Here is a 26842-nt window from a genome sequence, read left to right as displayed (position 1 = left end):
GATATCTTAAAAAATGAGATTTAAGTCTTAAAAGAATAAATAAAATAAATAAATTAACAAAATGAAACATAAATAAATGAAATTCAATTAAAAAATTAACTTATATAATAATTAAATTCAGAAATGCAATTAATAAATTCTAAAATTTAATAGCAAAATTAAGAAAATCCAGAAAATTTAATAACCTAAAATATACAAATTAAATAACAGATTTCATAAGAAATAAATCATAATTAATGTGAAAGAGAAATTTAAATACTAAAAGATTAAAATAATTATTATTTATAAAATATAGACATATTTATATAAAAATGTTCAAAATATCATTAAGAAAATACAATATAGAATCATAATATTTAAAAATTAAAATAAAAAAATTAAGATTTAAAAAATTAATTAGAATAAATAAACAAAAGAAAATATGAAAGAAGTGAAAAAAAATAAAAAAAATCTTAAACAAATAAAGATGAAAATTAAACCATAAAATTAAACTATAATAGGTTCAATAAATTATTAAAGGATGGAATAAAACCTATTGAAAAAAGTGAGGAAAAATTAGTTACTAAATATTGAGCTAAAAAAAAAAAAAAAATTTAATAATTTCAAATATTAATTTACATTATCTAAAATTTTAAAAGATGATATTGATATTATTAAAATTTGATTTTTATTTGATTTTTATTTTAATTATTTTAATTATATTTAAATGTTATTTATATTTTAAAATATAAAAATGAATATTTATATATATATTTATATATAAAAATATATAAAAATATATATATTAATAATTATATATAAATATATATTATTTTAACTTTTTTGTGTATATTATTTATCAATTATTATCTAAACTTTAAACAAACATTTCATATATTCTATTAAATTAACAAATTGACATTTTTGAAAAATTCACAAAATTTTAAGCCAATCTATTACTAGTATTATGGTTAACTCTAATTTTATGATTTATTTACGCATTCATAAGTTTTTCTTTTATAATTTTATTTTTTACTTCGACCATAATATCTTTTATATCTATATTCTTTTAAGTCAGCTATTAAATTTTTTAATCTAAAGATAATTTATATATTCTTGAATTATTAAACTATCTTTAAGAAGATTTAATCCCTACCGGTCCAAGTCCTAATTTTTTATTATTATTTTACAAAAGTGAAAATTCGCTACAATTTTCAACAGATATTTAAAACTCGAAATCCATATCTTTTAAATTTTATTAAATAATTTCCTAAATAGAGACATTAAAAGGCTCACTTTCATCCAAAATCATTTCTAAATTCAATTGTTTTAGAATAACCTGAACCCCACATTATAAAAATTCTTAACTTTTTTTATTAAAACTTATAGTTTCATATGAAATTCTTCTCATATTTGTATTTATGTCTTCATATTAAAAAAGCAATGCTTTATTATAAAAAAGTAAGCTTTTTTCCATATCTTAAATATAAAAAAAGCTTATCGAAATTTTCTCATAAAGTTCTATTTCTATTTCTTTTTATTTCGAATACCAACTATACTCAATCGCTTTTTTATAAAATTAAATACTTTCTTCAAAAAACCGTCCTATAATACACAAATCGCCCATTTTTTTATATATAAAAGTCTTTATTTCTTCCTATTTTTCCCAATTCATATTTACGGAAATACGACTTTAATTACATAATAAAGCAGCTTTATTTATATTCCCTGCTGCTATATATATATCAACACAAAAAAGCAATATTCTATTAAATAAATTGACATCTTCGCTTTCTATTACTATTTCTATCATTTCTCTTATATAATACTCTAGATTTTCAGGCTGGAATATGTATTCTCGGATTTCTTTTATTATTTATTTTTTATTTGCTTTCATGAATTAGTATAGTTTTATGAATTCATTTTTTTTTTGATTTTCTTTAGGTACTTTTACAAATCTTAGATGACGTATTTGATGGTATTTTAGATTCTTTTCTTACTTTGATAAATTTCGGATTAACGATTTGGATTTTTTTGGTTTATTTTATTCTGTTTAGTGATGAGATTTATTATGAAAAGATGAAAAATTGGAACAAGAGGCCGATTTTTGCATATTTGATTGGGAAATTTCCATTGTAGTGGATTAAATTCGAGAATTATTTTTTAATAATGATATTTTTTAGTTTTAAATTTGTGAAACTTTTTATTGATTTTAAATTTTAAATGAAGTATGTTTTTAGAGATATTCTGTTATATTTATTTTATTGTTATTTTATGTCATTTTGTTTTTTTTTAGTTGTTATTATTATAATAAAAAATTATTTTTTTTTGTATTTTTAATTTTATTTTTTTTATAATAATTAAAAGGTAAAAGAATATTAAAAAAAAAATATATCTTTTTATAGTAGTATAATTTAAAAATATATATAATAATAAACATTTAAATATGAATAATTCTTTATTAATATAACTAAATATTATAGGCGAAAAAATAATCAAATATGATGGATAAAACCATTAAATATTTGGTAATTTAAAAAACTTATTTCATAAAATATATGATTACAATAGATTAAATAATAATATAAAAAAGAGACGAAAACTTAATAAAATAAGTAATCAAAAACAATAAATAAATATAAAATTATAATGAAAACTAAATTTTATTTGTAACAGCCAAATAACTTTATTAATAAGAAATTAATTTTAAAATAAATTATGGGTCTTAGCAAATACTTCTTTAAAATTCAATATACAAAAAAGATAAAAAAAAAAATTTTAAAGGAAAATATATATATAATATAAGAATTTATTTAATTAAATAAAAGATATTAAAATATAAATATAAAATTGAAGGAAAAGCGTCAATAATAATAACTGATTAAGGTCAATATAAATATATATATATATAAATATATATATATATATATATATATATTTATATATATATATATATATAATATTTAAATATTTATTTTTTATTTTTATTTACAATTATATATTTATTATATTTTTATTTTTTTATAGACCTTGATTTAACAATTGCTTAATTTTTATTTAAATATTATTCTTAAGTTTAAATACCTGAATTCGTTAAAGCAGAAATTTTATAACAAATTTAAAATGATGAAACTTTTGTATTTATATATAATTATATACATAAATTAATAAATACGTAATAATAATAAAAAAACTAACAATTGATAATGTTATAGATAGCTTCGCTCGTATTTTAGAAGAAAAAATATAATAATAAAAAAAAATAGAATACTTAAACTAAATTAAATAAAACATATTGATTTTAAATATAATATTTGACTTTTAAAATAATAATAATAAAAAATAAATATTTTTTGATAACTTTAAATAAGAAAAAAGAGATTTGACTTAAAATGATATGATATCAATAATATAAAATGTAAAATGAATTAAAAATATAAATAAATATTTATATATTTATATATTTATATATTTTTATATTTATTTATTGTATTTTTATTTATAAATAATTATAATTCTTATATAAAAAATTATTATTATAATTTATATTTTTAACTATAATACAAATAAAATATTTATTTTTTATATATTATAAAATATTCATTATATTAGTATATTTATTAATTACATTTAATAATATTTTTTATTAAATTTTTGTATTACTAAAATCATATTATTTTTTTTTTTTATTTTTAAATTTATTTTCTAATAAATAATTTTTTTATTTATTTAATTATATTTTATTTAAAAAAATATGTTAACATTATCTAAATCAATAAATTATTAATTTATTAGATTTATATTATGATCTATAAAAATTAAATATTTTAAATATTATTTAATTATTAATAAAATTATATTATAAACGTATTGTATTTTTAATTTTTGATTACATATATATAATTTTTTTAAATTAATTTTTTATATTACTCTTATATTTTTAAATAACTTTTACAAAATTTAAAAAAAGAAATATATAACAAAAAAATTTTTGAATTTTCATTATATATTTAAATTTTTTTTTATTTTTTTTAAATTTAATTTATTATTTAGCAATATTTTTGAGCCAAAACAAAAATTTGTAAAGATTATAAAATATTTTTTTCCTCTATTATTTCAATTTTAAATACAATAAAATAAAACTAATCATAAAATAAATAAAAAAATTAGAATAAAAATATTAAAAAAATGGCTTAATTATAAAATTTTAGAAGAAACCCAAACGAATCTTTAATAGACAGATTAAAAGAATACATAAGCGAATATAAGCTAATAATATTTTTAACTATATCAATAATAGTATTATTTTTCTATGGAAATTACGCTCGTAAAGACGATGAATTAGAACACAAAAGTAAGAAAAAATAAAATAAAAAAATATAAAAAAATTATTAATTTTGTTTTTTTTAAAAAAAAGTAGTTCCAAATTAAATAGACTTCATTTAATAAAAAACTGAATACTTTACAAGTATATTTGATTTCTAGTAAGGATCTATAAACATCTAAAATATATTCAATGAATAAATAGAAAAGCATTTTAAGCCTATAGATTAAACAATATTTGATTTTTATATAGATGAATAATTAACTGACAAGGAAAAAAGTAATGACTTACTTAAATTAGTAGAAAATATTTTATAAACAATTAAACATGCATCAACAATTAATGAATATATGAAAAATACTAATTCTACAATAAATAAGAATAATAAATTATTAGATGATTGTAAAATTAATATTATTGATAAAAATAATAACGATATGGTTAGTTTCGCAAATGAATTTTTAGATTAAAATAAACATATTAGTGAAATAGAAAGCGAAAGAGATAAATTAAGAGATAAAATTAACAAATTAACAGAATAAAAAAATGAAAATGTTAATTAGTTAAGAGAATAAATTAGAGAAAAAAATGACACTAGAGCATCTTATTTATAATATATTGAAATTTAATAAAATTTAGATAGGGAAATGTAAATAAGATTATATATATATATATATATATATATATATATATATATTTATATATTAATAAATATATATTAATATTTTTTTTTTATATTTAAATAAAAAAAAGATAAAATTTATAAATATAATGGACTAAAAATAATTAAACTATAGAAGAATTAGAACTTGAAATTTAAAACCTTGAAGATGAAAAATAATTCATTATTAAAAAACATGAAATTAATTTAGAATCTTATAGAAGTATATATTAATAAATAAAATAATACGAATATGTAAAATAATTGATATTATTTTTATTTTTTAAAAAAAATATAATATAAAAATAGGATATTAAAGAATATTATTAAATCATGAAATAGACAGTATTATTAATAATAAATAAAGAGAAGAACACCTTGATAATATTAAAAAACTTACCTAATAGTTATTTAGAAGAATAAAATTAATTGAACTTCATAAAAATAATAATTAAGGGTAAATTATAGACCCTTCATTAACAGAAACTTTTGAAAGTGATTAAAAATAACTTAAAAATTTAAATAAATTGTAAACTTAGTTAATGTAAAGTTATAAAAAACTTTTCTATTCAGACAGTGGAAAAATCATTAGATTAATTATAATTAGAAATTTTATAATTAAAAAGTAAAAATAAACTTTTATATATAAATATTTTATTTAAATAATATTAAAAAAAAAAGCTGAACTATTAAATATTGAAGAATAAATAAAAAATAAGGATTAGAAAATAATAGATATAGAAAAAAAAATTAATGAGTTAATTGTAAATTTTTATTAATATTAAAAATTTATATATATATATATATATATATATATATATATATATTTATATATTTTTATATATTTTTATATAAATTTATATTTTAATAGTTGAGAATACAAGAATTAAAAGATTAAAATTTATATTTAGTTACTTCAATAAATTTATAAGAAAGATAAAAAAAAGAAAACTAAAATTTATTAAACACTGAAAATATTGGTTAGAGATAATAAGTGGAATATGATATACAAGATCTTAAAGAAAAAATACAAGTATATTTATTTTAAAAATAAGAAAAATTTATAATTTATTTTTTTATTAAAAGGATATTGAAGATTAATATTAAAATGAAGCATAAAAACTCAATTTAGAAATTTAAAAATATAAGAATAAATATACAAATTAAAAGATGAATAAACAATCAATTCAAATAAAAGATAATGTAAAATATAAATATAATTATAATTTATTTATATAAAAAAGTCATTGAATAATAATTAATTATAAAGATAAATAATTGTAGATAATACAGATTTCTAATTAAGAAATTACATGAAACTTTAGAAAAATATTAATCTAGTTTTGCTAATGATACCGATAAATTAATAAAATTAAAACACGAAATGTTTTTATTTTTAGATAATGTTATTAATTATAATAATATTTAAGAATTTCTTAAAATAATTCAATAAATTTGAGAAATATATTTATAAATAATACAATATAAATAAAATTAAAAATTATTTATTAAATAAAATATTATAACCGAATTTTTATTAAATAAAAATCTAACTCAATATAATTTATATTTTATATATATATTTATATTTTTTATTAAATAATAAAATAAAATAAAAATTGTATAAAATATCAATTTTATTCATTTTCAATAATTCTAATCCATCCTTTTTAAGGTAAAATTTCAGGATTTGCCCATAATTCCATTAATTTTAATGATTATTTATTATCTTCCGAATAATTAGCTTTCGGTAATAAAGTTTCAATCATTTTATATATAAATTGCATACCTTTTTAACTTAAATCTATTAAAAAATGAATAAATTTTATATAAAGAAAAAAGTACCATCAGGTTTTTATTCATTAAAAATATCAAAAAAAACATCAGAAGTTCTCTAATGTCTAAGTTCTAATTAAGCATCTTTATTAAATTTCCTGAACATAAGTATAACTTTCTTTGCTCTTTTAAAATAATTATCATCTTCATTAAGGAAAATTTCTACTACATTATTAATTTCAGGATATTTTTCTTAAATAACTATTTATTAAGGAGTCAAACTATCCCATATACTTTTATTAGGCTACAATCTTTTAAAAAAATCAGTAATTTTTTTTTCTTTATTTTAATTAATTTTCTTTCTTTGTATTTCTAATGATTTTTAAGAATTTAATTATGCAACCATAAAATTTTCTATATATTAAAAACCCTTTTATTCCATTATAGCTAATAATTAACTTAATAAATTTTTTTCACTCCATATAAATACGATACCATTATTCATTAATTTTTCAGAAAGTTTTATTTTCTCAAACTCTTCTATCGTTTTTCCATTTTATTTATTGTTTTTTTGCCATTTTATGTTTATTAAAATCCCTTGAAGGTTATTACCATATTCATCTAAATTCTATTCTATTATATTGTTGGTTATTATTTCTTTATATTAGTAAGATTAAGGTTTTTCATTTATTTGCATTTCTGTTTTCCAGTTTAATAATAAACTTAATTAACTTTCTCTTTTTTTAATTTTTAGAATATAATTTAAATATATTAATTGTTATCTTTACTATGAGTCAGTGTTTGGTTTTATTTTTTTGCTAATAAAGGTTCTTCCATTTAATGTTTCTTTTTTAATAAGATTTTTTATTTATATTTATTATTTGTTTTTTACCATTTAATAAATATTTAATTTTTGATGAGTTTATTAGGTTATTTAGAATTTAAAGTTATTTTTGAATTTATTTTTTTAAGTTTTTGATTGTTTAATATATATATATATTTTATTTATTTTGGTTGTAATGTATTTTTCTATTTGTTATATATTTAATTATTTTGAAAAATGCGCGTAAATAGAAATATTGCCAAAAAATCCCGCTTTAATATAATTATTTATAAATAATTATTATAAAATAAAAAATAAAAAATAAATATAAAATAAAGTAAATATTCCATTTTCAGACTTTATGATAAAGAAATCTAAAATAAAAAGATGGTAAAAAAAAAGTATAATAAAAAATAATTAAAATAACATTTTATATAATAATAACTATATTTAAATATAATATTGAATTATAAAAGCAAATAAATAAAGTTAATAAATAAAAAGGATATTATATTTTAATTAAAAAGATATGAATATATAAATTATTCATTAAAAATAAAGATGAATAATAACTATATCAAAAATTAATGAAATAAATTAAAAAAATATTTAAATATAAATTTAATTATCATTAATTAGATATTATTTAGATTTATATATAAGTAAAAGAAAAATATATTTTTAAAAAATAATATACATTTAAAATAAATATAAATAAATAATATATATAATATATAAATATATAATATAATATAATATAATATAATATAATTTTGTTTTACAATTTAATCATATAATTATAAAATAAAATTATTTAAATTATTAAATATATAAATTAATATATTCTTTAAATATACAAATATACAAATACATATTTTATTATTTTTATCTTTTATTTACTATTTTTTAGATATTTTTTAAAAAAAATTAATATACATTATAAAATTTAATTATTTATTTTTTTGTTTTGTCTTTTTATATAAATTTAGATATAATATTAAAATATTAAAATCATATATAAATTATTTTATTAATTAAAAAATTTAATAAATTTTTATGAATTTATGCTAAAGCTCTATTAAACCTAATTCTACAAAACTGAATTAATAAAAATAATATATTATTTATTTGAAAGAAATATTATAAAATCAATTTCATAATAATATTATATAGGATAATATTTCTTAAATTTATACAAAAAAATAATTTTTAATCATTTAATAATAATTCCAAAATATCTTTATAAGAAATTTAGTTTTAACTTTAATTCAAATTAGAATCTATTTTTATTATAATAGAAATAATATTAAAAATTAAACTGAAAATAAAAACATTATAGCTTTTAAGCAATAATATTTTTAAAAAATAATAATATATATAAATTAAAAACCTTATTTTATAATTGAAAATTATAATAAATAAGAAATAATTTAAAAGAAAAGAAAAAGATTGAATAATAATATATTTTTTTTTTAAAAAAAAAAGCATAATCTAATAAATAGAATATAAATCTCAAAATAAAATAAAAAATATTAAATAAATAAAATACTAAAATAACAATGAAAATTTATAAAATAGAGAGATAAGAAACAAATGCTTTAAAATTAAACAAATAAATACATAAAAATACTCAATTAAAATCAAACAATTTTAAATAAAAATTAAAAAACTTAAATACAAATTAAAAAACAATAAGAATCTTAACACTTTAAAGAAAAAAATTCGTAAATATTTACCTAAAATATATAAAACCAGAAATAAAAGAAACTAATTTCTATTTTTTTAAAAAAAATAAAAATAAATTTAATATATTTTTTATTTTTTTTCAAATTTAATTTATATATATTTATTTATTTTTTATTTTTATTTTCTAAAAAATTTTAATAATTTTTCATTATATAAATAATAAGTTTTTAAATATTAATTTTTCAGTATATATAAGTAAAAATAAAAAAATATATATTAGATTTCGAATTTATTTAAATTATTATATATATTAAATTCTAAAGCTTTCATATAAATACATAAATACTATTAAAATAAAGATCTTTATTTTATATGAAAATATATTATATATAATATTTTCAAAATATTCAAAATTTTATTAATTTTTTTTTTTTTTTTTGTAGAAAAAAATATTCTTCATTAGTTTTTTTTTATTTTTCATTTTATATTATTTTTGAAAATTTCCCTCTTTATTTTGTTAAAACAGACCAAAACTTTTTTTCAATATTAATTTATAACTTGTTATACATATTATTTTATAATTATTTGAAATAATTTACACTAAAAGGTATTTTTACACTCCCCCAAAATAAATAAAGCAGCTCAAAAACACTTTGGAATCTTTTATACTCTTCATTTTTTGCAATTTCAGGAGCTAAAAAAACCGTTGTTCAAAAAAAACTCGTTTATTAAAATATCAAATAAATAGCATTTATATTAAGATTAGATTGTTTTATAAAATATTATTTTTTCTTAATAAAGAAATATAATTTAGGATTTCTAAACAAATATTTCTTACTTTATGTCAAAAGATATATTTTTTACATTTTGATAAATTTAATTATACAGTTTCCTTGAAAAAAGTTATCTTTTATTATAAAAATAATACTTTTGTTTTAAACTAATTCATATATTTAAAATATATTCGGAATTTTCTTTATCTTTTTGATTATCAAAACTTAAATTTAAAATCTTGTTTTAGTACTTTCGATCTCCATATATTTTTTATCTATTATTTCAATAGTCACTTATTTTACCTAAGAGTAGTTCGAAATTAAAAAAAAATACAAAAAAAAGGTCGTTTTCTTATAATTAAAATTATTTTTAAAAAATCTAAATATTTAAATATATATATGTGTTTGTATAAAAACATATTTATATTTATTTTTTTTACTTTATTTTCTAATTTTTATTTATTTAAATTTTTAGTATTTTATTTGCAATTAAATTATTTTTATTTTAAAAGTTAATATTTTAGATTAAAATAAAGAAAGCTTTTTATTAAAAATAATATCAAAAAAATATATATGTATTCATAATTATTTAATTTATTACGAGCTTATATATTAATTAAATGATAATTTGGTTTTGTAAAATTTTAATTCTATTCTGATTTTAAATAAATCTTTAATCAAAAACATTATTTTAACAAAAAATACTTACAATTGATTATTTTTTCTTATATTTATTATTTTATTTTAATTTATATTAGAAGTTTTATATTATGATATATTCATATTTTTTTTTTTTCTTCTTGTTTATAATTATTCATAATTTTATTAAGTTTTCATTTGATTTATTATATTCATTAAATTTATAATTTTAATTATATATGTAATTTTAATAATATATATAATTTTTATTTAAATTATTTATTTTGTTTATTTAATATTATTACTATAGTACATTAATTACTATTATATTATTTTTTAAATTTTTTTTTCTCTTCTTAATTATTTATAAATAAATATTTTATTCTAAAAGTATTATTCTCTTCAGATAAATAATAAATTAATAATATAATTTTTAAAATCCTTTAATATTAATATTTTTAATGGATTGAAATAAAGTCTTTAAAAAACTAAAATTGTTTATAATTATATTTTAATTTAATGTTATTCTATTTATTTTAAACTATCTTATATTATCTTTTTTTACAAAACTTTAATATTTTTAAATTTCTTTTTTTTTAGTTAATAATTTTATTTGATTTTTATATTATTAATTATATTTTTTCATAGTTTATATTTATTTAGATTTAAATATGTTTTTAGTATAGTTTATTTTTTCATTCTATTATTAAAAATTAAAATTAAACTTTTATAAAAAATATACTAAAAATATTTAGTTTATATAAATACAATATTTTGTATTTTGAAAGAAATTTACAATTATTTATATAATTCTTATAGTACTTTATTTAATAAAACTTTTATTTAAAAATAAATATATAAATATAATTAATATAATTACTTAAAAAAAATTCATATAAATAGGAAATATTTTTTTATTTTTTTTATATATAAATATATATATATAAATAAAATAAAAAAATAAAAATAATGAATGCTTAATAAACATAATATAATTACTAGACTAAAATATATATATATAAAAACGAATATATATATATATATATATATTTTTTTAAAAATAAAAAAGAATATAATTATCATTTTTTCTTTGAAATTTTTTTTAAATATTTAATTGCTTCTTCTTCTTCTAATAATCCATTTTCAAGGCAATATTTTATAGCCATTTCACTATTTGCATTTTATTTATATAAAGTTTCATAGAAAACTCTAATTCCATTATCATCATCTGGAGTTTAATATTTTTATCCTGGCATAAAGTCTTATTTATAATCATAAGAATCTTCATCATCATTATTTTCGTTTTCATTATTATCATTATTTGTTTTTTTAGTTTTTTTTGAATTATTATTATTAGCGCCTTTTTTTTACGAAGACATTGAATTTTTGTTTTTTGATTGATTCTTTTTTTTATTATTATTATCTGTTTTCTTTTTTGTACTTTATTTTTTTTATCTCTGTTTTTTTCTAGGAGCTGGTTTTTTGGATTTACTTTAATTTTTTTTTCTTCGAAATCACTTTCTTACTCTTCTTCATCATTTTCTCCTTCATTAAAATCTTCTTGTTATTCCGATTTTTATTCGGATTCTTATCTTTTATTTTTTTTTCCCATATAATTTTGAAATTTAATATAAATATTTTATTTTTTATATAATTGAAATTATTAGTATTTATTAATTATATAAGATTTTTTTTCATTTTTAAAAAAAAAAAATATCTCAAACAAAATAAATAATTACAATTTAATTAAAATTATAAATATATAATAAAACACTATTTAAATAACGAAAAAAAAAAAAAAACAACAACAACAAAATAAAGTCTATATAATTTATTAATATATAAAATATAGCAAACTCATTTATTTTTATTAAGAAACATATATTTATTAAAATTAGTCCCTTAAAAACCTTAACTAACTAATTAATTATCAGTCTTCATAATCATTAATTTTCTATGTATAAGTTCATTTTCATCTTCATGGCTAAAACCTCTTAAAAATTTATTGAAACTCTTAGGTAAAATAGTAGGTTCATTCCCATAAGCATAACCCAAAAGTAAATAAAGAATCATAAAAAGAAAAGTATAATGATTAGGATTACTTTTTATATAACCCCTAAAAAATAATATATATATTATAATAATATATATATACACATTTAAATACCTTTTACAAAAACTCCTGTATATACAATCTAAAGCTCTAGAAAGTAGAAAAATTCCCCAAATTTATCTATTAACTTTTTAGCGAGTAGCTAATGATAAAAATCCAGCTAAAAATCCACTAATAAAGCATTACAAATGTTAATTTAATTAACTCGTTCTCATTAAACAACAACTAGATTATAATACTAAATTATAAACACCAGGAAATAATGCAAATCGGAAAGATTCTTAATTAAAAAAAGCAAAAAAAATATTTTTAAAAGGACTCTTAATTGTTTTATTATAATTAATAATTAATTAAGCCATATATAATATTGTATTTGCTGAATATCCTAAAGTAAAAGCTTTAAATGTTTAGTTTATTATATTATAAAAACAACAGTTTTCATGTTTACATTAATCAATTTTTTTAGAATCTTATATTTTTAAATATTTCAAGATTTCTGAAATTTTCAAATATTTTTCGTATCTATAAGGTGTTTCAGAATTTGGCAAATTATTTTGCTTTGCTGAATTCTCTAATTGACTTTTCATTTTTTTAAATTTTTTTTTTTATTTATTTTTTTATCTAAAATTAATTTAATATTTATTTATTAATGTAAAAATATATGAAAAAATAAGTTAATATTTTTTAAATAAAAGTCATATATATATTTGTAATTATAAATTATATTATTCGTTCATATTTTTAGTTTTATTTTCTATAATTTTTTTTTTAAAAAACTTAATATATAAAAATATAAATGATATTATTTATTTTTCTTTCAACCCCCACCCACAACCTCTTTTTTTTATTAATTAAGTTTTTATAAAAAAAATTATAGAAAAAAACAAAACAAAAATAATATATAAAAGTAATAACTTAGGGTTTTACAATACTTTATTTAATTGTATAAAAAATTATAAATAATATAAAGTTAAATTTCAATTATTTAAAATGTACAATTAAAGGTAATTATATAATCCATCATTAGATTAATAAAGATAAACAAATAATAATGAATAAATGTCTTAAAAATTAAAATAAATATAAAAATAGGTATTCTAAACAATAAAACCTTAATAATAATAAAAATAATCATCCTTTTATAATAATAATAATTAAAAAACCCGAAATTTAATAATAAAAAATACATATTTATAAAATAATTAAGAATAAAATTTTTAAAGTATAATTGAACCTAAATATTAAATATATAATAAACATCAGATATTGAAATAAAAAATACACAAATATATAAAGATTTACTATTAAAATATGAAACAATGTGCGAAAATAATTAAAATTTAAAAAATGTATTGATTTGTTTAAATTTAAAATTATATATTTTATTTAAATATTTTTTTTTTTAAATAAAAAGGATAAAGATAATTTACTTTCAGCTTTATTTTAAAAAGACGATTAAATAAAAAAACTTAGATAAGAAAATTTATAAATAAAGGAATAAATATAAGAACTTTCAAATACAAAAAAAGAATTATAATAAATAAAAATTGAAAATGCAAATTTAAAAAATGAGAAAAACAATTTAAAAACTGAAATACAATCTTTAAATAATTAAATAAGATAATCTTAAGTTTAAAGAAGTAATTCGAATTAAAATGAAGAAGAACATAAAGAAAATGAATTTATTTTTCAAACACTCATCGCAATAAGAGCTAGACAATAGGAAGAATAAATGCTTTAAATTGCTCTTTAATAATCTATGTAAGATTAATAAATAATAAATCCTGATTAGATGACATATGAAGTAAAAAAAAAAATATAAAAAAATAAAAATAAAAAATAATATAAAAAACTAGAATAATAATATAAATATATAAATATATAAATATATATATATATTATATATTTAATTATATATTTTTAAATATAGCAATTACTTGAATTAGAAGAAAGAAATGGAAAAGTTAATAAAGGTTTAAAATAAGATTAAATTGATAAAATTAAAGTATCGAAATATGTAAAAAAAAATTAATAGGAAAGTTGTAGTATATGTATAAGCGAATTTCATAATAATGAAAATATTAAATAATTGCCTTGTAAACACATTTATCATATTAATTGTATTGATAATTGGCTTTTAAATGAAAAAAGCTGCCCAATATGCAAATAAGATGTTTTAATTAATAATTGATTATTATTATTTTATTATAAAATTTTTAAATTTTTTTTTTAATATTTTATAAATAAATACATTTAAATATTAATTTTTGCAAAAACCTCTAATTTTAATCATTTTAATGCTGATTAATTTTAAATATATACTTATATATTTTAAATAATAAATAAAGATATATTTTTCTTTTAAATTTAATTTTTTTATTTAAAAAATAATACTTTTATCTTTATCAAATTTTTATTTATTTTTTATATTTATTAATTTAATATATTAATAAAACATATTTTTTATATAAATGGCTTTAAATTGCAAATAGCAAAAATTTATTTATTACAATTTATTTCATTTAAGTATTTAATATTTTATTTCTAATAAAAATAAAAAAAACGAAACGAAAATTAAAATAAAACATATTTGTGAATAAAATAAGGAAAAAATAAAAAAAATATTTAATCAACAATTTATTTAAATAAACATAAAATTTATAAATTTAAAATTTCATAAAAAAAATTAAAAATAATGAAAACATCTTAAATAATAATTTTCCTCCTTTTAATAACATCATTAATATTATCAACAATTTTATATTCATAATACTAAACTATCTAATAAGAATATTTTCAAACTGCATTTTATAGTATAAAAACAAAAAAAAAATTAAATTAAATTTTTTTAAAAAGGCAAGCATTAAACTATTTAGATATTAAAATAAAGCTTAACTTACACAATCCATGCATATTTTTTAACTGTTCACTAATACCCATTAAAGGATGCTTAAGTAAAAAAAAAAAAAGCCAAATAAAAAAACTTCCATCAAAAAAAAAAAAAAAAAATCATATAGGTAATAATAGAATTGGATAATTAAAAATTTTAATTAACACCATCTCCATCTACAGGATTAATATAACATACATCTAGTCTCTCATCAATTTCCTCATCGAAAGAAGGAAAAATAACATTAGTAGTGGGTCAATCGCCATATTAAATAATAAATGTATTTCCAATAACACTAGATAGTACGAATAATATAAAACAAACATTTTATTTAAAACCAGAACCTTATCCAAAACCTACAACAGTAAAAGGATGTGTATATGACCGCTTTGGGAAAGCCTTTCCTAAAGTAGAAGTGACGATAAGTTACGATAAGCCAATATTCTAAGACTAGGTAGTATTATAAAGTGACATTACGACTGGATGTTTTGAGAATATATAAGATTTAAAGGAATTCATACCTATAGAAGGCAATATAATTGCCGAAAGAAGCAATTATCCAGTCTATAATTTAATATAAAATAGTTTAAATTATAAAACTGGATTTTATATTTTGAACGACTTGAAATTTTAATTGGACGAAAAAATAATTTTAAAAACGAATTCTGTGCCTATTAATATAAAAGGATAAATTAAAGATTAAGATAATTAGCCTTTAAATGCAGTCGAAGTAAAATTGGAAAAATGTAATTCATAAACAACACTTCTAAAAAAAATTTTCTATAAAAAAAAAAAAAACATTGATTTTTCACTCTCTGCAACTTCAGATTCTAAAGGAGATTTCGCTTTCCTATCAGAAAATTCGCCATTTTTGATTTCCTAAAATTCGCCTATATAAACACTTTAATGTCAATTAATAATAACTAAGCCTCATCCTTATTAATAATCAATAATTATTAAAGAATCTAATTATTTTGATAATTTACCCTTGAGTATAAAATTAACTCCTTAAAAAATTTAAGGTAAAGTTTCGGGAAAATTAGTCGATAGTGTAACTAAATTACCTTTATAAGGTGTTTAAGTATTATTAGAATACAATGATAAAGTTTAAAAATAAAAATTATAAGCTTTAACAGATAGCGGAGGAGCTTATTCTTTTAATATTCAAGGATATACTGGATTAGAATATATAGGAAATATTACATTTTCTAAAAATGAATATAAAACTATAACTTAAGATTTAAAACTAAATGATTAAAATAAGTTTACATTAGATCTTGGAAATATATAATTAATTTATATAAGCGTTTAGGGTAAAGTATCAGGAAAATTAGTTGATAGTATAACTAAATTATATTTATAAGGTGTATAGATATTATTAGAATATAATGATAAAGATTAAAATTAAAAATTACAAGCATTAACTGATAGTAAAGGAGCTTTTTAGATAAATATCCATGGATAAATTGGTCTAGAATACATAGGAAAAGCAACATTTTCAAAAAGTGAATATGAATCAAAAAGCTTAGAATTAAAATTAAATGATTAAAATAAATTTACAGAAGATCTAGGAATTATTTCCTTAGTATATTAACCAAATATGTAAGAAATTACAATTCAAGGAAAAATTCAAGAAGATAATATGAAATAAACACCTTTAAAAGACGTAAAAATATTAATTAAGATTTTATCGAAAGCAGGTTAAATATATAAAAAAAAGATAAAAAAAATATAAATATATATATAAATATATATATATATATATATAAATATTTAATTATCTAAATATATTAATATTTTTTCTATATATAAATTTTTATATTTCATTTAATTATATAGATAATAAACTATAAACTTTAACTGTTATTTCTAATTAAACTGGTGTATTTTCATTAAAAATCTAATTATAAGAAAAAATTATGTATGAAATCACTATAGAAATAAATGATTTAGAGCATTTTATTACTTTTTTATCAAAAAAGGATATTACTGTATCCACTACTACTAAGCTAATAGACTTCCTTATTATTAAATTAAAAAGAAAAAGCATACCTGCATTAATTTCAGGATAATTAATAGATTCTAAAACTTAAAAGCCTATTATCAATTCTAAAATCTAAATTAGTACAAGTCCATCATTGGAATAACCTATACCAACAACTTCATCTAGTTCTTCAGGTTCTTTTTCCATAAATTTTATCGTTTTGTCTGGATTATAATACTCTTATGCTTTATTAGTGACCTAATAAACTGGATAAGTAGGTTCATTTTAAGGTCCTGATCCATTATCTTTTACTAATAAATACAAGATAGAAAATTTAAAGGCAGTTATTACCAATAAGGAAGTAACAGCAACTGTATCGGGTATTTTTATAGAAAAAAGTCAACAAAAACCTGTTGAAAATGCAGATGTTTTTCTCATTGTAGCAAACAAAATTAACAGATGTTAATAAAAAACCTCTTCAAAAGGAGAATTTTCGTGCTAAGTGGTATTAGATGAAGGGCCTTAGTATACTTATTTTTTAGATTTCAGAACTAAAATCGGATAAAAAGTCATTTTTAAGGATAATTCTTTAATATTATCCAAAGACAATAAATACAAAATGGAAAATCATAATCTTTAGCTTTTATTCGCATAAACAAAAGCATAAATTAATGCCGTTTTAATAAACAAAAAAAACTAAAAACCAATATCAGAAGCTAATATTTAAATAGAAATAACGCCACAAATAAGTACCAGTAGTACTAATTAATAAACTTGTCCTAGTTCAAATGATAAAGGAGCTATTTTATGCGAATTTTAAGTAGACGATGGTGTTTCTTATACTTTTATGGCCAAAATATAAGCCAAAAACGGTCAAAAAGGCTCTTTTAGTGGAAACATAAACCCAACAAACCAATATATCAGTTAAAGTGGGCATGTATCGATTGATTTAATTGAAGAAATGGTAAATGCTAGTATATAAGGAAGTCTTAAGGATTAATAAGGGTAAAAAATTGTAGAAAAAAGTTTCTTAGAAATATTAACTGTCGAAAATAAAGAAGAACCTAATGAAAAAGTGTTTTTTGCAAAAACTAAAGTGGAAATTTTGTAAGGAAACTTCAATGCAAAAATAAATTTAACAAAAGGATTTTCTTATAAAGTTTGCATTTTATTTACTTCTGATAATTTTTTGGAAACAAATTAATGCTTTGGATTAGATTAGACTAATAACTATTTAGTTCAAAATGCTTAAGTGACCTTAATTTCCCCAATTAAACTAGTGTTAACAGGAAAAGTACAAACAATGAGAAAAAGGCCAATAAATGCAGCCAAAATAATAGTTTTTTTTGCCATTAATAAATAGGAATTTGCTATTATTTCAGATAAAAATGGAGATTTTGTATTAAATATGGTATTAAAATTAAAAGATTTGGAATAAATAAAAGGTTAATTGAAAGTTTAAGCCAAAGGATTTGAAGAATATACTTAAGATTTAATTTTCGAAAAAAATAAAAACTTTAAAATCGAAAAATTGTAAATAAATATGAACTCTATGGAATTCTAACACGAATTAAAAGGATAAGTAGTCGAAAAACAATTTTATGGAATTAAAAATGTATAAATTATTCTAATTTTAAAAGATTCCAAAAAAGAATAAAAACTAACCTCTATATCAGAAAAAAAAGGATTTTTTACCGTTAAATTTAATATTAATAATAATGAGGAATATGAAGGTGCTTTTCATTTTGTTCATGACTTTTTTTATAGCAAAATTTATAATTTTAAACTACTTTCTGAAAATAATTACGTTTTACCATTTTAAAAATACAATTTAGATAGAAAAATTATCATGTTGACCTTAAAAGCGAAGATTATTAATATCTTCCATTAACCTTTAGCTAATGCTATTGCAGAAGTACAAATAGCAGCTGTTAATAGTAATAATTAAGATGAAGTTGAAGAAGACGAAGATATTTCAGTAAATACATTTAAATAAACAGTTAAAAGTTAATCAGATGAATTTGGAAAAGTAATAATTTTATAAGAAGTCGAAGTCGGTTACTAATATATGTGTAGGACTTCTGTCACAATAACTGATGACTAATATGAAGAATCATTTGAAAAAATCGATTTTAATTATGAAAATAGTTACTTAGTCGAAGACTCTATAATAGTGATGTATAGATAAAAAAATCTTGCAAAAGTATCCGGAAAAGTCTTATTCAATAAAAAAGCCTTAGAAAATGCATTTGTTCATCTAGATGTTTAACATATTAAAGAAGATGTCAATTTTGGAGGAAAAAGCCATATTTTGGATAAATAAAATTATATTAAACCTATTTATACCGATTCTGAAGGTCTTTTCATCTTTTCTTTTTACAAAGAATATGGATACTCGTATGATATTAATATTACTGCTTAATATCCTGGTACTTAAGATGCCCAAAAAACCATTCATATTTCCGTTTTGAATAAATATGTATCAGAAAATAACGTTATTAAGCTTCATGAGAATACCCACTTGACATAAGGTTACATTAAAGGGCATACTGTGGACAATATGAATAATATATTACCAAACTGTGAAATTTTCATGTACAATGAGGTAATAAAAACTGACAAAAAGTTTTTTACATCAGATGATAAGGGTTTTTTTTACGTAAAAATGGACAATTTAATCAAATAAAACAACTATTTAATAAGACTAGAATTCAAACCGAAAAAAGATGCTTCTTTTTACCGAAAAGGCTTCAAAGAAGTCGTTTTATCGGAAAATAATGATTATTAAATAGACGATTTATTACTATTTACAAGCCGATACTAAGAATAATATTACATATAAGGAAAAGTGTTAAACTTAAAATAAAAAAGTGAGAACATTTACACATATTTCTATGACTAATTTAATGCTTAAAATTCATTCTTTACTATAACATCTTAAAATTCTTATAAATTTTCTATAACAGGAAGAGTTTCCAAAGGCCTTGATTATGAGCCTGATATATTAATCTAGAATATAAAATAAAAACATAAAATTACTTTTGAAAAGAACTATCTTCTTTAAGACTTAATACTTAAATTAGAAGAAGAAAATCCACTAGATAAACAAGATTTTAATATTTTTAATTTTTTCGGAAAAATTTTTACTTAAACTAAATGTAAACTTTTCCCTTAAATGGACTTATCTTTTGTCAAAGTTAGTGCTTTTTATTAAGATAATGATGATTTTAAAGAAAATATTATTACATTCACTATGGCTAATTTATCAGGAGATTTCAATATTGAGTTAAGAAAACCTTTTTTTAATTAATAAGTTTTCCTTTTATTTTAAAAAGAAGGGTTTAGAGACTCTAAAGTACTTCTTAAGTTCAGCTAGAATTTATAAATTGATTTAGGATAGATTCCTTTGACTACAATTGACAATAAGCCCGTTAATTGTACTAAAGAATAATAAAAAATTCAAATAAAATATGATAATGGAGAAAAATGATTGCCGAAATTATTTATTTTTTTATAAATTAATTATATATTTTATTTTTTACATTTTTCGTATTATTTCTAAACTTAAAATTAATAATTATTTTATGGCAGAAATTCTGTATTACGATTAATTTTTTATTATTATATTAGCAAATTAATTATTTTTTAAAGTATTGATCTACTACTTTTTCATAAATTTTAACGGAAAAAGTAAAAAATATATAAACAATATTTATTATGTCAAATTTTTATATACAAAACATAATTTTAAATAAAATATAATCGTTTTAATATAAATATTTAAAAAATAAAATATTTCTTTTATACAATATTATATATAATAAATATATATAGACTATTTAAACATTAAAATAAAAAAAATGGAAAATAAAAACAATTTATTATAAGTAGGTTCACAAAAAAAAAAAAAAAAACTATAAAAAACAAACAATATATATAAAAAGCATTTAATATTAGATTATTTTATTTTTTATAAAAAAGAACTAGATTAAAAAAATTAAGAAGAAGAATAAAAAAATAAAAAAGAAAAATAGAAAAATTAAGATGAACAATAAAAAAATTAAGAAGAAGATAAAAAATAATCTTCAGATTCTAAAATAATAGCAAAAATAAGATAACTATAATTAAAGCCAGAAAACATTAAAACTGAAAATAATAATACTTTATTAACAAATGATATGTTTGTGGACATAATGCCGCCCCAACGCATCAAAGTAAAAAATAGCAAACTTTAATAAATGATAATTGATGCAAAAAAAAATCATTAAAAAAAGCCTTAATATAATCCAGATGCTATCCCTCCGAATTTTCAAATAGCCTAAAATCATAAAGTATTTATTTTTTAAGAAAAAAAAAAAAAAAAAAAAAGCTGGCACTAAGAACAGGCCCTGAATAAAAATAACCAGACATAAAAATAACGTTTTGTGAATGCTGTGCTAGAAGAGTAGAAAATGTAAGACTTCCGATTTTTTGCAATTTGACTTAACTCTCATTTCTAGGAAGCGGGTTTCCTTTATTCTTTACTTATATAAAATTCTGTAGTTATATGATTTTAGTTATTTTTATGTCTAGTGGAATTTTCAATGCTTTAACGAATCTTTTTTTCGGTTCCTATTGTTTACAAACTTAAAAAGCAATAAAAGTAATAAATAAGCAAAAAAGTATATAATAATAAATAAAATAAAAAGGATAATGAAAACAAATAAGATTTTTGTAATAATTAAAATTGGATAATAAAATTATCATTAGCAAATAAAAGAAATTAAACAGATTTAATGGATTATTAAAGCATTGTCAATATAATATGTATATTCCTAGTTATCCTCCTTCTCTAGTACTTTCGTTATGTTTAAAGAAAAGTAAACGTAGAATGTGATATTGCAGATATCAGTGTAAATGATTACACAGTAATGATAAGCAATATACCAAAGTAAAAAAAAATTAAAAAAAAAACAAAAAAAACAAAAAAGGGAATATGATGCATTAAATGACGATTATGATGATGATTTGAAAGATTTTCTAGAAAAAACGGTTTACCTGATAAAAAATTAAACATAGTGAAGTTAAATTTATGTTATAATTTAGATGAGCTTTATTAATTAAAATAAAAGAAAGCTAATTTAATAAAAAGAAAATAGCGAAATCTACTTATACATTATAGGACGAAAAAAAATCTCGAAAAAGTGAACTAAACAGATCTCAAAATTGAATAAATAGACTAAGAAATTCAAAATTTAGAAAATAAGTTTTAAGAAGGTAAAGGAAAAGAATTTATGAAAAAATATTTCGCAGGCTGGACTTTTTTAAGCCTCTAAACTGAATGTGAAAAAGAAGAATTTTTACAAATGGCCTAAATTAAAAAATATCCTCTTATTTATCACGGTAATAAACTAATAGTTCAATAAGCGCCATATCCAACCGATGTTTTTTGGGAAAATCTTAAATTAACAGAAAAATAAAGAAAAAAGAAAAATATTATGGGAATTTTTATTACAATAATAGTTTTATCTGTTTGCTTTATGGCTATATATGGACTTATCTTAAAATAAAAAGCTATTAGTGAAAAGGAAACTGAAGATTAAATAATTGTTTAATTTATTGGAATATTAATTTCAATAATAATAACTATTTTAAATGGAGTTTTATAAAATATTTTAGTATATGTGTCGAAGTAAATTATAAATATAAACATATATTTATATTTATATATACATATATTTTTATTATTTTTTTTTAATTTTAATTTCAGAACTTAATTAATAAGATTAAACAGTCTATTAATAATTTTTTATTCTAATTGATTTTTTTAATAATACTATAATATTAAAAGTATTTATATTTTTTAATAATATAGATTAGAAGGACATCCTACAATGACATCATTTAACACATCTTTAGCTAAAAAAATAACAGTAGCAAGTTTTTGCAATACATCTTTAGTTACATTTTTAGTAGTAATTGTAATACTTGATGATAAAAAAAGTAAATTTATGAAGATTTTTGGAGAAGGAGGTTTAGCAGAGAATTAAAATTATGTTTTTATTTCGAATATAATAGCTCCTCTTATAACACAACTTATAGATATTGAAGGTATAAAGAAAAAATTCCTAAGAAAAATCGAATTAAAAAGTAAAATTTATCTATTTTAACTTAATCTTAATTGAATTTGTATTTTCTTTTTTTATTTTTACTTTTTTGTTAATATTTTATTTAAAAGATTATATGAAGATCCAGAATATAATATTCCTATAAGATATTCTTAATTAAATAATACAATGCTTATGACCGCATTTTATTCCCCAATCTTGCCTATTTCACTTATTTATTCGTTCATTTCAGTCATTTCATAGTATTGGTGTGATAAATATAATATTTTATATAGAAGAACTATAAAAAATTCATAAGGATCTGAACTTTCTATTGAAATGACAGAAATGATTGAATATGTATTACCTTTATTTTCTGCTAGTAATTTTATTTTTTTCGTTTATATTTCTAGCGACGATACTAGGGCTCCCTATATAGCTCTAATAGGTGTATGTATAGGATTAATTCATGCCTTTTTACCTATGCATAAATTTAATGAATATTTTTTCAAGGTTTAAGAACCTGAGCCTAATTAATAAACTTATCAATAAGCTTAATCTCATTTTAAACAAGTAACTTTTTAATTTATATATATTTTTTTTTTTCTCTAAAATAAATAAATAAGGATTATGATAGTGAAAATCCGGCTACTAGTCAATCCACAAAAAAGAAATTCATATAACAAATTTCAAAAAATATAAAAAAAATGAAATCTTTAAAATAAACTGATAATATATAATATGATCCTTCTTAAAATATGATTACAAAAAAAATTGATTTATAAAAATTAAAAACTCAAGCAAGTGATGAGGAATATACTTAATTTTATAAAATTAAATAAGTAGGAAATTTAAAAATAATATAATTCGATTGAAAAAATACTTATTTATATCAACTTTATTTTAATTTTACTATTTTTATCACTTAAAAAAATCAATGATATAAATTTATATTTATAAAATTAAAAAAATGTAAAATATCAATATTATTAATAATAATATAATATTAGTTTTATATAGAAGGATACTTAAATATTACTTGTTTATAGATTTTTTAAAAATAAATAAATAAAAAAAGTTCTTTATTAATTAATTATATTCTTACTTGTTGATTAAGTTTTTATAAAAAATTTACATAAAAAAAATAAAAATTGTAAGCAGTATTATAGAAAAATAAAATATATTAAAATTAATATGAAATATAGTGTGATTGATAATAACAATTTTATTAATTAAATTTTAAAGAAACGAATTTTTTAATTATTTTCATAATTTTTAAAGATAACTAATTATTTAAAATAATATATTCTCTAATAAATTATTATTATAAAACATTTTTAATATAAATAAATATAATTAAATAATTTTTTTAATATTTTTTAATTTCTATTAAAGTTTGATAATTTTTATAAAAATACTTCATAATTGTTTCTTTTTTATTTACTTTGTCTTTTTTATAATTATTATTTAAATATATTTTTATTATAATTAATTAGTATTATATATAAAATATAAGAAAACATAATTTATGTTTTTTAAATTAATGATCTATATTTATAGAAGAATATTTTAAATATATATTTATTATAAAAATTATATAAAATAAAAAAATTCAATTTTAAAATATATAATTAAAATATTATTTAAAATAAATAATTAATTCGAAATTATTTAATAGAAAATAAATTATAAAATTTCTTTAATAATTAAATGAAATTTTATAGAAATTATTAGTATTTCATTTTTTTTATATTATTATTATTATTATTTAAATTTTATATATTAATTATAATTTTTATTTATGTTATTTTCAATTACTAAGTTAATTCTTTATCTCATAAAATTTATTAATTAAGTTATTTGATTATATTAATTTCTTTAAATAGATTTTAACTATAATTACAATTATCGTTAATATTAAAAAATAAGTTAGTTTAAATATAAAAATTTAATAATTATTAATATTTTAAATTATTTAAATTAAATATATTTAAATAACTTTACTATAGCATGTTCTATATAAAATTAGTAATTTAATATAATAATAACTTATTTTTTTATAATATATAAATACAAAAGTTAATTAAAAAAAATGAAATAACATAATTATAATTTATATGTATTTATTTTTAGCTAAATGAATAATTAAACAATATACATTCGTTTTGGTCTGGAAATAAATATTTAATTTTAAAAAATATCATAAAAAAATTTTATTATATAATATCAAGCATTAAAATAAAGATTCACGTTTAATTTAAAATTAAAATAAGTAGATTTTTATTAAAAAAAATAAGTTAATTATATATTATCTAACCTAAAAAAAAACATAATATATTAAACATTTACTAAAAAAAAATATATGAATAATAATCTATAAAAAAAAAAAAAACTTAAAAACAAAAAAATGGAAAATTAATAAAATATCTAAAAACCTTAAATAAAAGTATCTCATAAATATATATGTAAATCCAAACGCATAATAAAAACTTGGTCAAAAGATGAGATAGAACTCTTATAAACCTTATATAAAAAATACGAAGGAAAATGGAATATTATTGCTAAAATAATGCCTGAAAGAACGATATCTTAGCTTTCATAAAGATGGCGTAGAATGAAACCGAAATAATAGAAATTTAAATTTTTATGGACAAAAGAAGAAGATTAAAAACTTCTTTAATTAATGGAAACATATGGTAAAAATTGGAAAGAGCTATCTTTACACATGAATAAGCGTGGAAAATAGATAAGAGAAAGATATATAAATAACTTAGATAAAAATATAAATAAATAACCTTGGACAGAATAAGAAGATTAAATAATTCTAGATAATTATTTATAAATGGGTACTAAATGGAAAAAAATTTCTTCTCTTTTATAAAATAGACCTGAAAATATGGTCAAAAACAGATTTTATTCACATATTAAGAAATATTATACTTTTTCTAATAATAATAATACACAAAATCCTTCTCCAAAAAATTTATAATAAATAAACAGTGAATAATCTATTATTACAAAAGAAGAAAAATAATCGTCTTCAAACTCTTTGTTATCTCAAAATAATAACTATATTTTAAAAAATAATAATATCTCTTTAGTAAAACC

General features: G+C 16.6%; 6 protein-coding genes across 6 annotated transcripts, besides 37 other annotated features; 4 read left to right on the top strand and 2 right to left on the bottom strand. All coding sequences in view use genetic code 6, as the record gives it.

Moving 5' to 3' along the window:
- Window positions 1-658: 658 nt before the first annotated feature.
- Window positions 659-684: a microsatellite.
- A 53-nt stretch (window positions 685-737) lies between these two features.
- Window positions 738-809: a microsatellite.
- Window positions 744-809: a microsatellite.
- Window positions 748-809: a microsatellite.
- Window positions 810-2869: 2060 nt separating this feature from the next.
- Window positions 2870-2942: a microsatellite.
- A 318-nt stretch (window positions 2943-3260) lies between these two features.
- Window positions 3261-3311: a microsatellite.
- Window positions 3312-3423: 112 nt separating this feature from the next.
- Window positions 3424-3468: a microsatellite.
- A 699-nt stretch (window positions 3469-4167) lies between these two features.
- Window positions 4168-6058, top strand: IMG5_156090 (hypothetical protein; the record flags this gene model as incomplete). The annotated part of the gene is made up of 4 exons (XM_004030604.1): window positions 4168-4333; window positions 4397-4952; window positions 5057-5187; window positions 6051-6058. The coding sequence occupies 4 exons, from the start codon at window positions 4168-4170 to the stop codon at window positions 6056-6058; spliced, it is 861 nt and encodes a 286-aa protein (XP_004030652.1).
- Window positions 4964-5022: a microsatellite.
- Window positions 5752-5817: a microsatellite.
- Window positions 5752-5827: a microsatellite.
- Window positions 5755-5809: a microsatellite.
- A 537-nt stretch (window positions 6059-6595) lies between the features above and the next one.
- On the bottom strand, window positions 6596-7146 carry IMG5_156080 (methyltransferase mt-, putative; the record flags this gene model as incomplete). The annotated part of the gene is made up of 2 exons (XM_004030603.1): window positions 6596-6768; window positions 6810-7146. The coding sequence occupies 2 exons, from the start codon at window positions 7144-7146 to the stop codon at window positions 6596-6598; spliced, it is 510 nt and encodes a 169-aa protein (XP_004030651.1).
- A 696-nt stretch (window positions 7147-7842) lies between these two features.
- Window positions 7843-7874: a microsatellite.
- Window positions 7853-7900: a microsatellite.
- A 155-nt stretch (window positions 7901-8055) lies between these two features.
- Window positions 8056-8108: a microsatellite.
- Window positions 8109-8251: 143 nt separating this feature from the next.
- Window positions 8252-8335: a microsatellite.
- An 878-nt stretch (window positions 8336-9213) lies between these two features.
- Window positions 9214-9253: a microsatellite.
- Window positions 9254-10731: 1478 nt separating this feature from the next.
- Window positions 10732-10775: a microsatellite.
- Window positions 10776-10875: 100 nt separating this feature from the next.
- Window positions 10876-10938: a microsatellite.
- Window positions 10884-10928: a microsatellite.
- Window positions 10939-11740: 802 nt separating the features above from the next.
- On the bottom strand, window positions 11741-12040 carry IMG5_156070 (hypothetical protein; the record flags this gene model as incomplete). The annotated part of the gene is made up of 1 exon (XM_004030602.1): window positions 11741-12040. The coding sequence occupies one exon, from the start codon at window positions 12038-12040 to the stop codon at window positions 11741-11743; it is 300 nt and encodes a 99-aa protein (XP_004030650.1).
- Window positions 12041-14315: 2275 nt separating this feature from the next.
- Window positions 14316-14369: a microsatellite.
- Window positions 14333-14375: a microsatellite.
- Window positions 14376-14506: 131 nt separating this feature from the next.
- On the top strand, window positions 14507-20429 carry IMG5_156060 (hypothetical protein; the record flags this gene model as incomplete). Its single annotated transcript, XM_004030601.1, has 6 exons — window positions 14507-14578; window positions 14705-14791; window positions 15651-15728; window positions 15792-17364; window positions 17504-20253; window positions 20352-20429. The coding sequence occupies 6 exons, from the start codon at window positions 14507-14509 to the stop codon at window positions 20427-20429; spliced, it is 4638 nt and encodes a 1545-aa protein (XP_004030649.1).
- Window positions 14581-14625: a microsatellite.
- Window positions 14582-14626: a microsatellite.
- Window positions 14590-14648: a microsatellite.
- Window positions 14638-14673: a microsatellite.
- Window positions 14638-14692: a microsatellite.
- Window positions 17394-17437: a microsatellite.
- Window positions 20430-21626: 1197 nt separating the features above from the next.
- Window positions 21627-21727: a microsatellite.
- Window positions 21638-21727: a microsatellite.
- Window positions 21672-21728: a microsatellite.
- A 466-nt stretch (window positions 21729-22194) lies between these two features.
- On the top strand, window positions 22195-22627 carry IMG5_156050 (protein kinase domain protein; the record flags this gene model as incomplete). The annotated part of the gene is made up of 2 exons (XM_004030600.1): window positions 22195-22309; window positions 22356-22627. 2 exons carry the CDS (start codon window positions 22195-22197, stop codon window positions 22625-22627), a joined length of 387 nt encoding a protein of 128 aa, XP_004030648.1.
- Window positions 22276-22317: a microsatellite.
- Window positions 22628-22993: 366 nt separating the features above from the next.
- On the top strand, window positions 22994-23812 carry IMG5_156040 (hypothetical protein; the record flags this gene model as incomplete). The annotated part of the gene is made up of 2 exons (XM_004030599.1): window positions 22994-23319; window positions 23503-23812. The coding sequence occupies 2 exons, from the start codon at window positions 22994-22996 to the stop codon at window positions 23810-23812; spliced, it is 636 nt and encodes a 211-aa protein (XP_004030647.1).
- Window positions 23331-23373: a microsatellite.
- A 1191-nt stretch (window positions 23813-25003) lies between the features above and the next one.
- Window positions 25004-25036: a microsatellite.
- Window positions 25037-25351: 315 nt separating this feature from the next.
- Window positions 25352-25385: a microsatellite.
- Window positions 25353-25394: a microsatellite.
- A 66-nt stretch (window positions 25395-25460) lies between these two features.
- Window positions 25461-25535: a microsatellite.
- A 165-nt stretch (window positions 25536-25700) lies between these two features.
- Window positions 25701-25730: a microsatellite.
- Window positions 25731-26842: the final 1112 nt, after the last annotated feature.

The sequence above is a fragment of the Ichthyophthirius multifiliis genome (assembly GCF_000220395.1).
Source record: "Ichthyophthirius multifiliis unplaced genomic scaffold scaff_1120509251184, whole genome shotgun sequence".
NCBI lineage: Eukaryota > Ciliophora > Oligohymenophorea > Hymenostomatida > Ichthyophthirius > Ichthyophthirius multifiliis.
The sequence above is the reverse complement of the archived record's forward strand: the minus strand, read 5'-3'. Positions and strand labels throughout refer to the sequence as shown.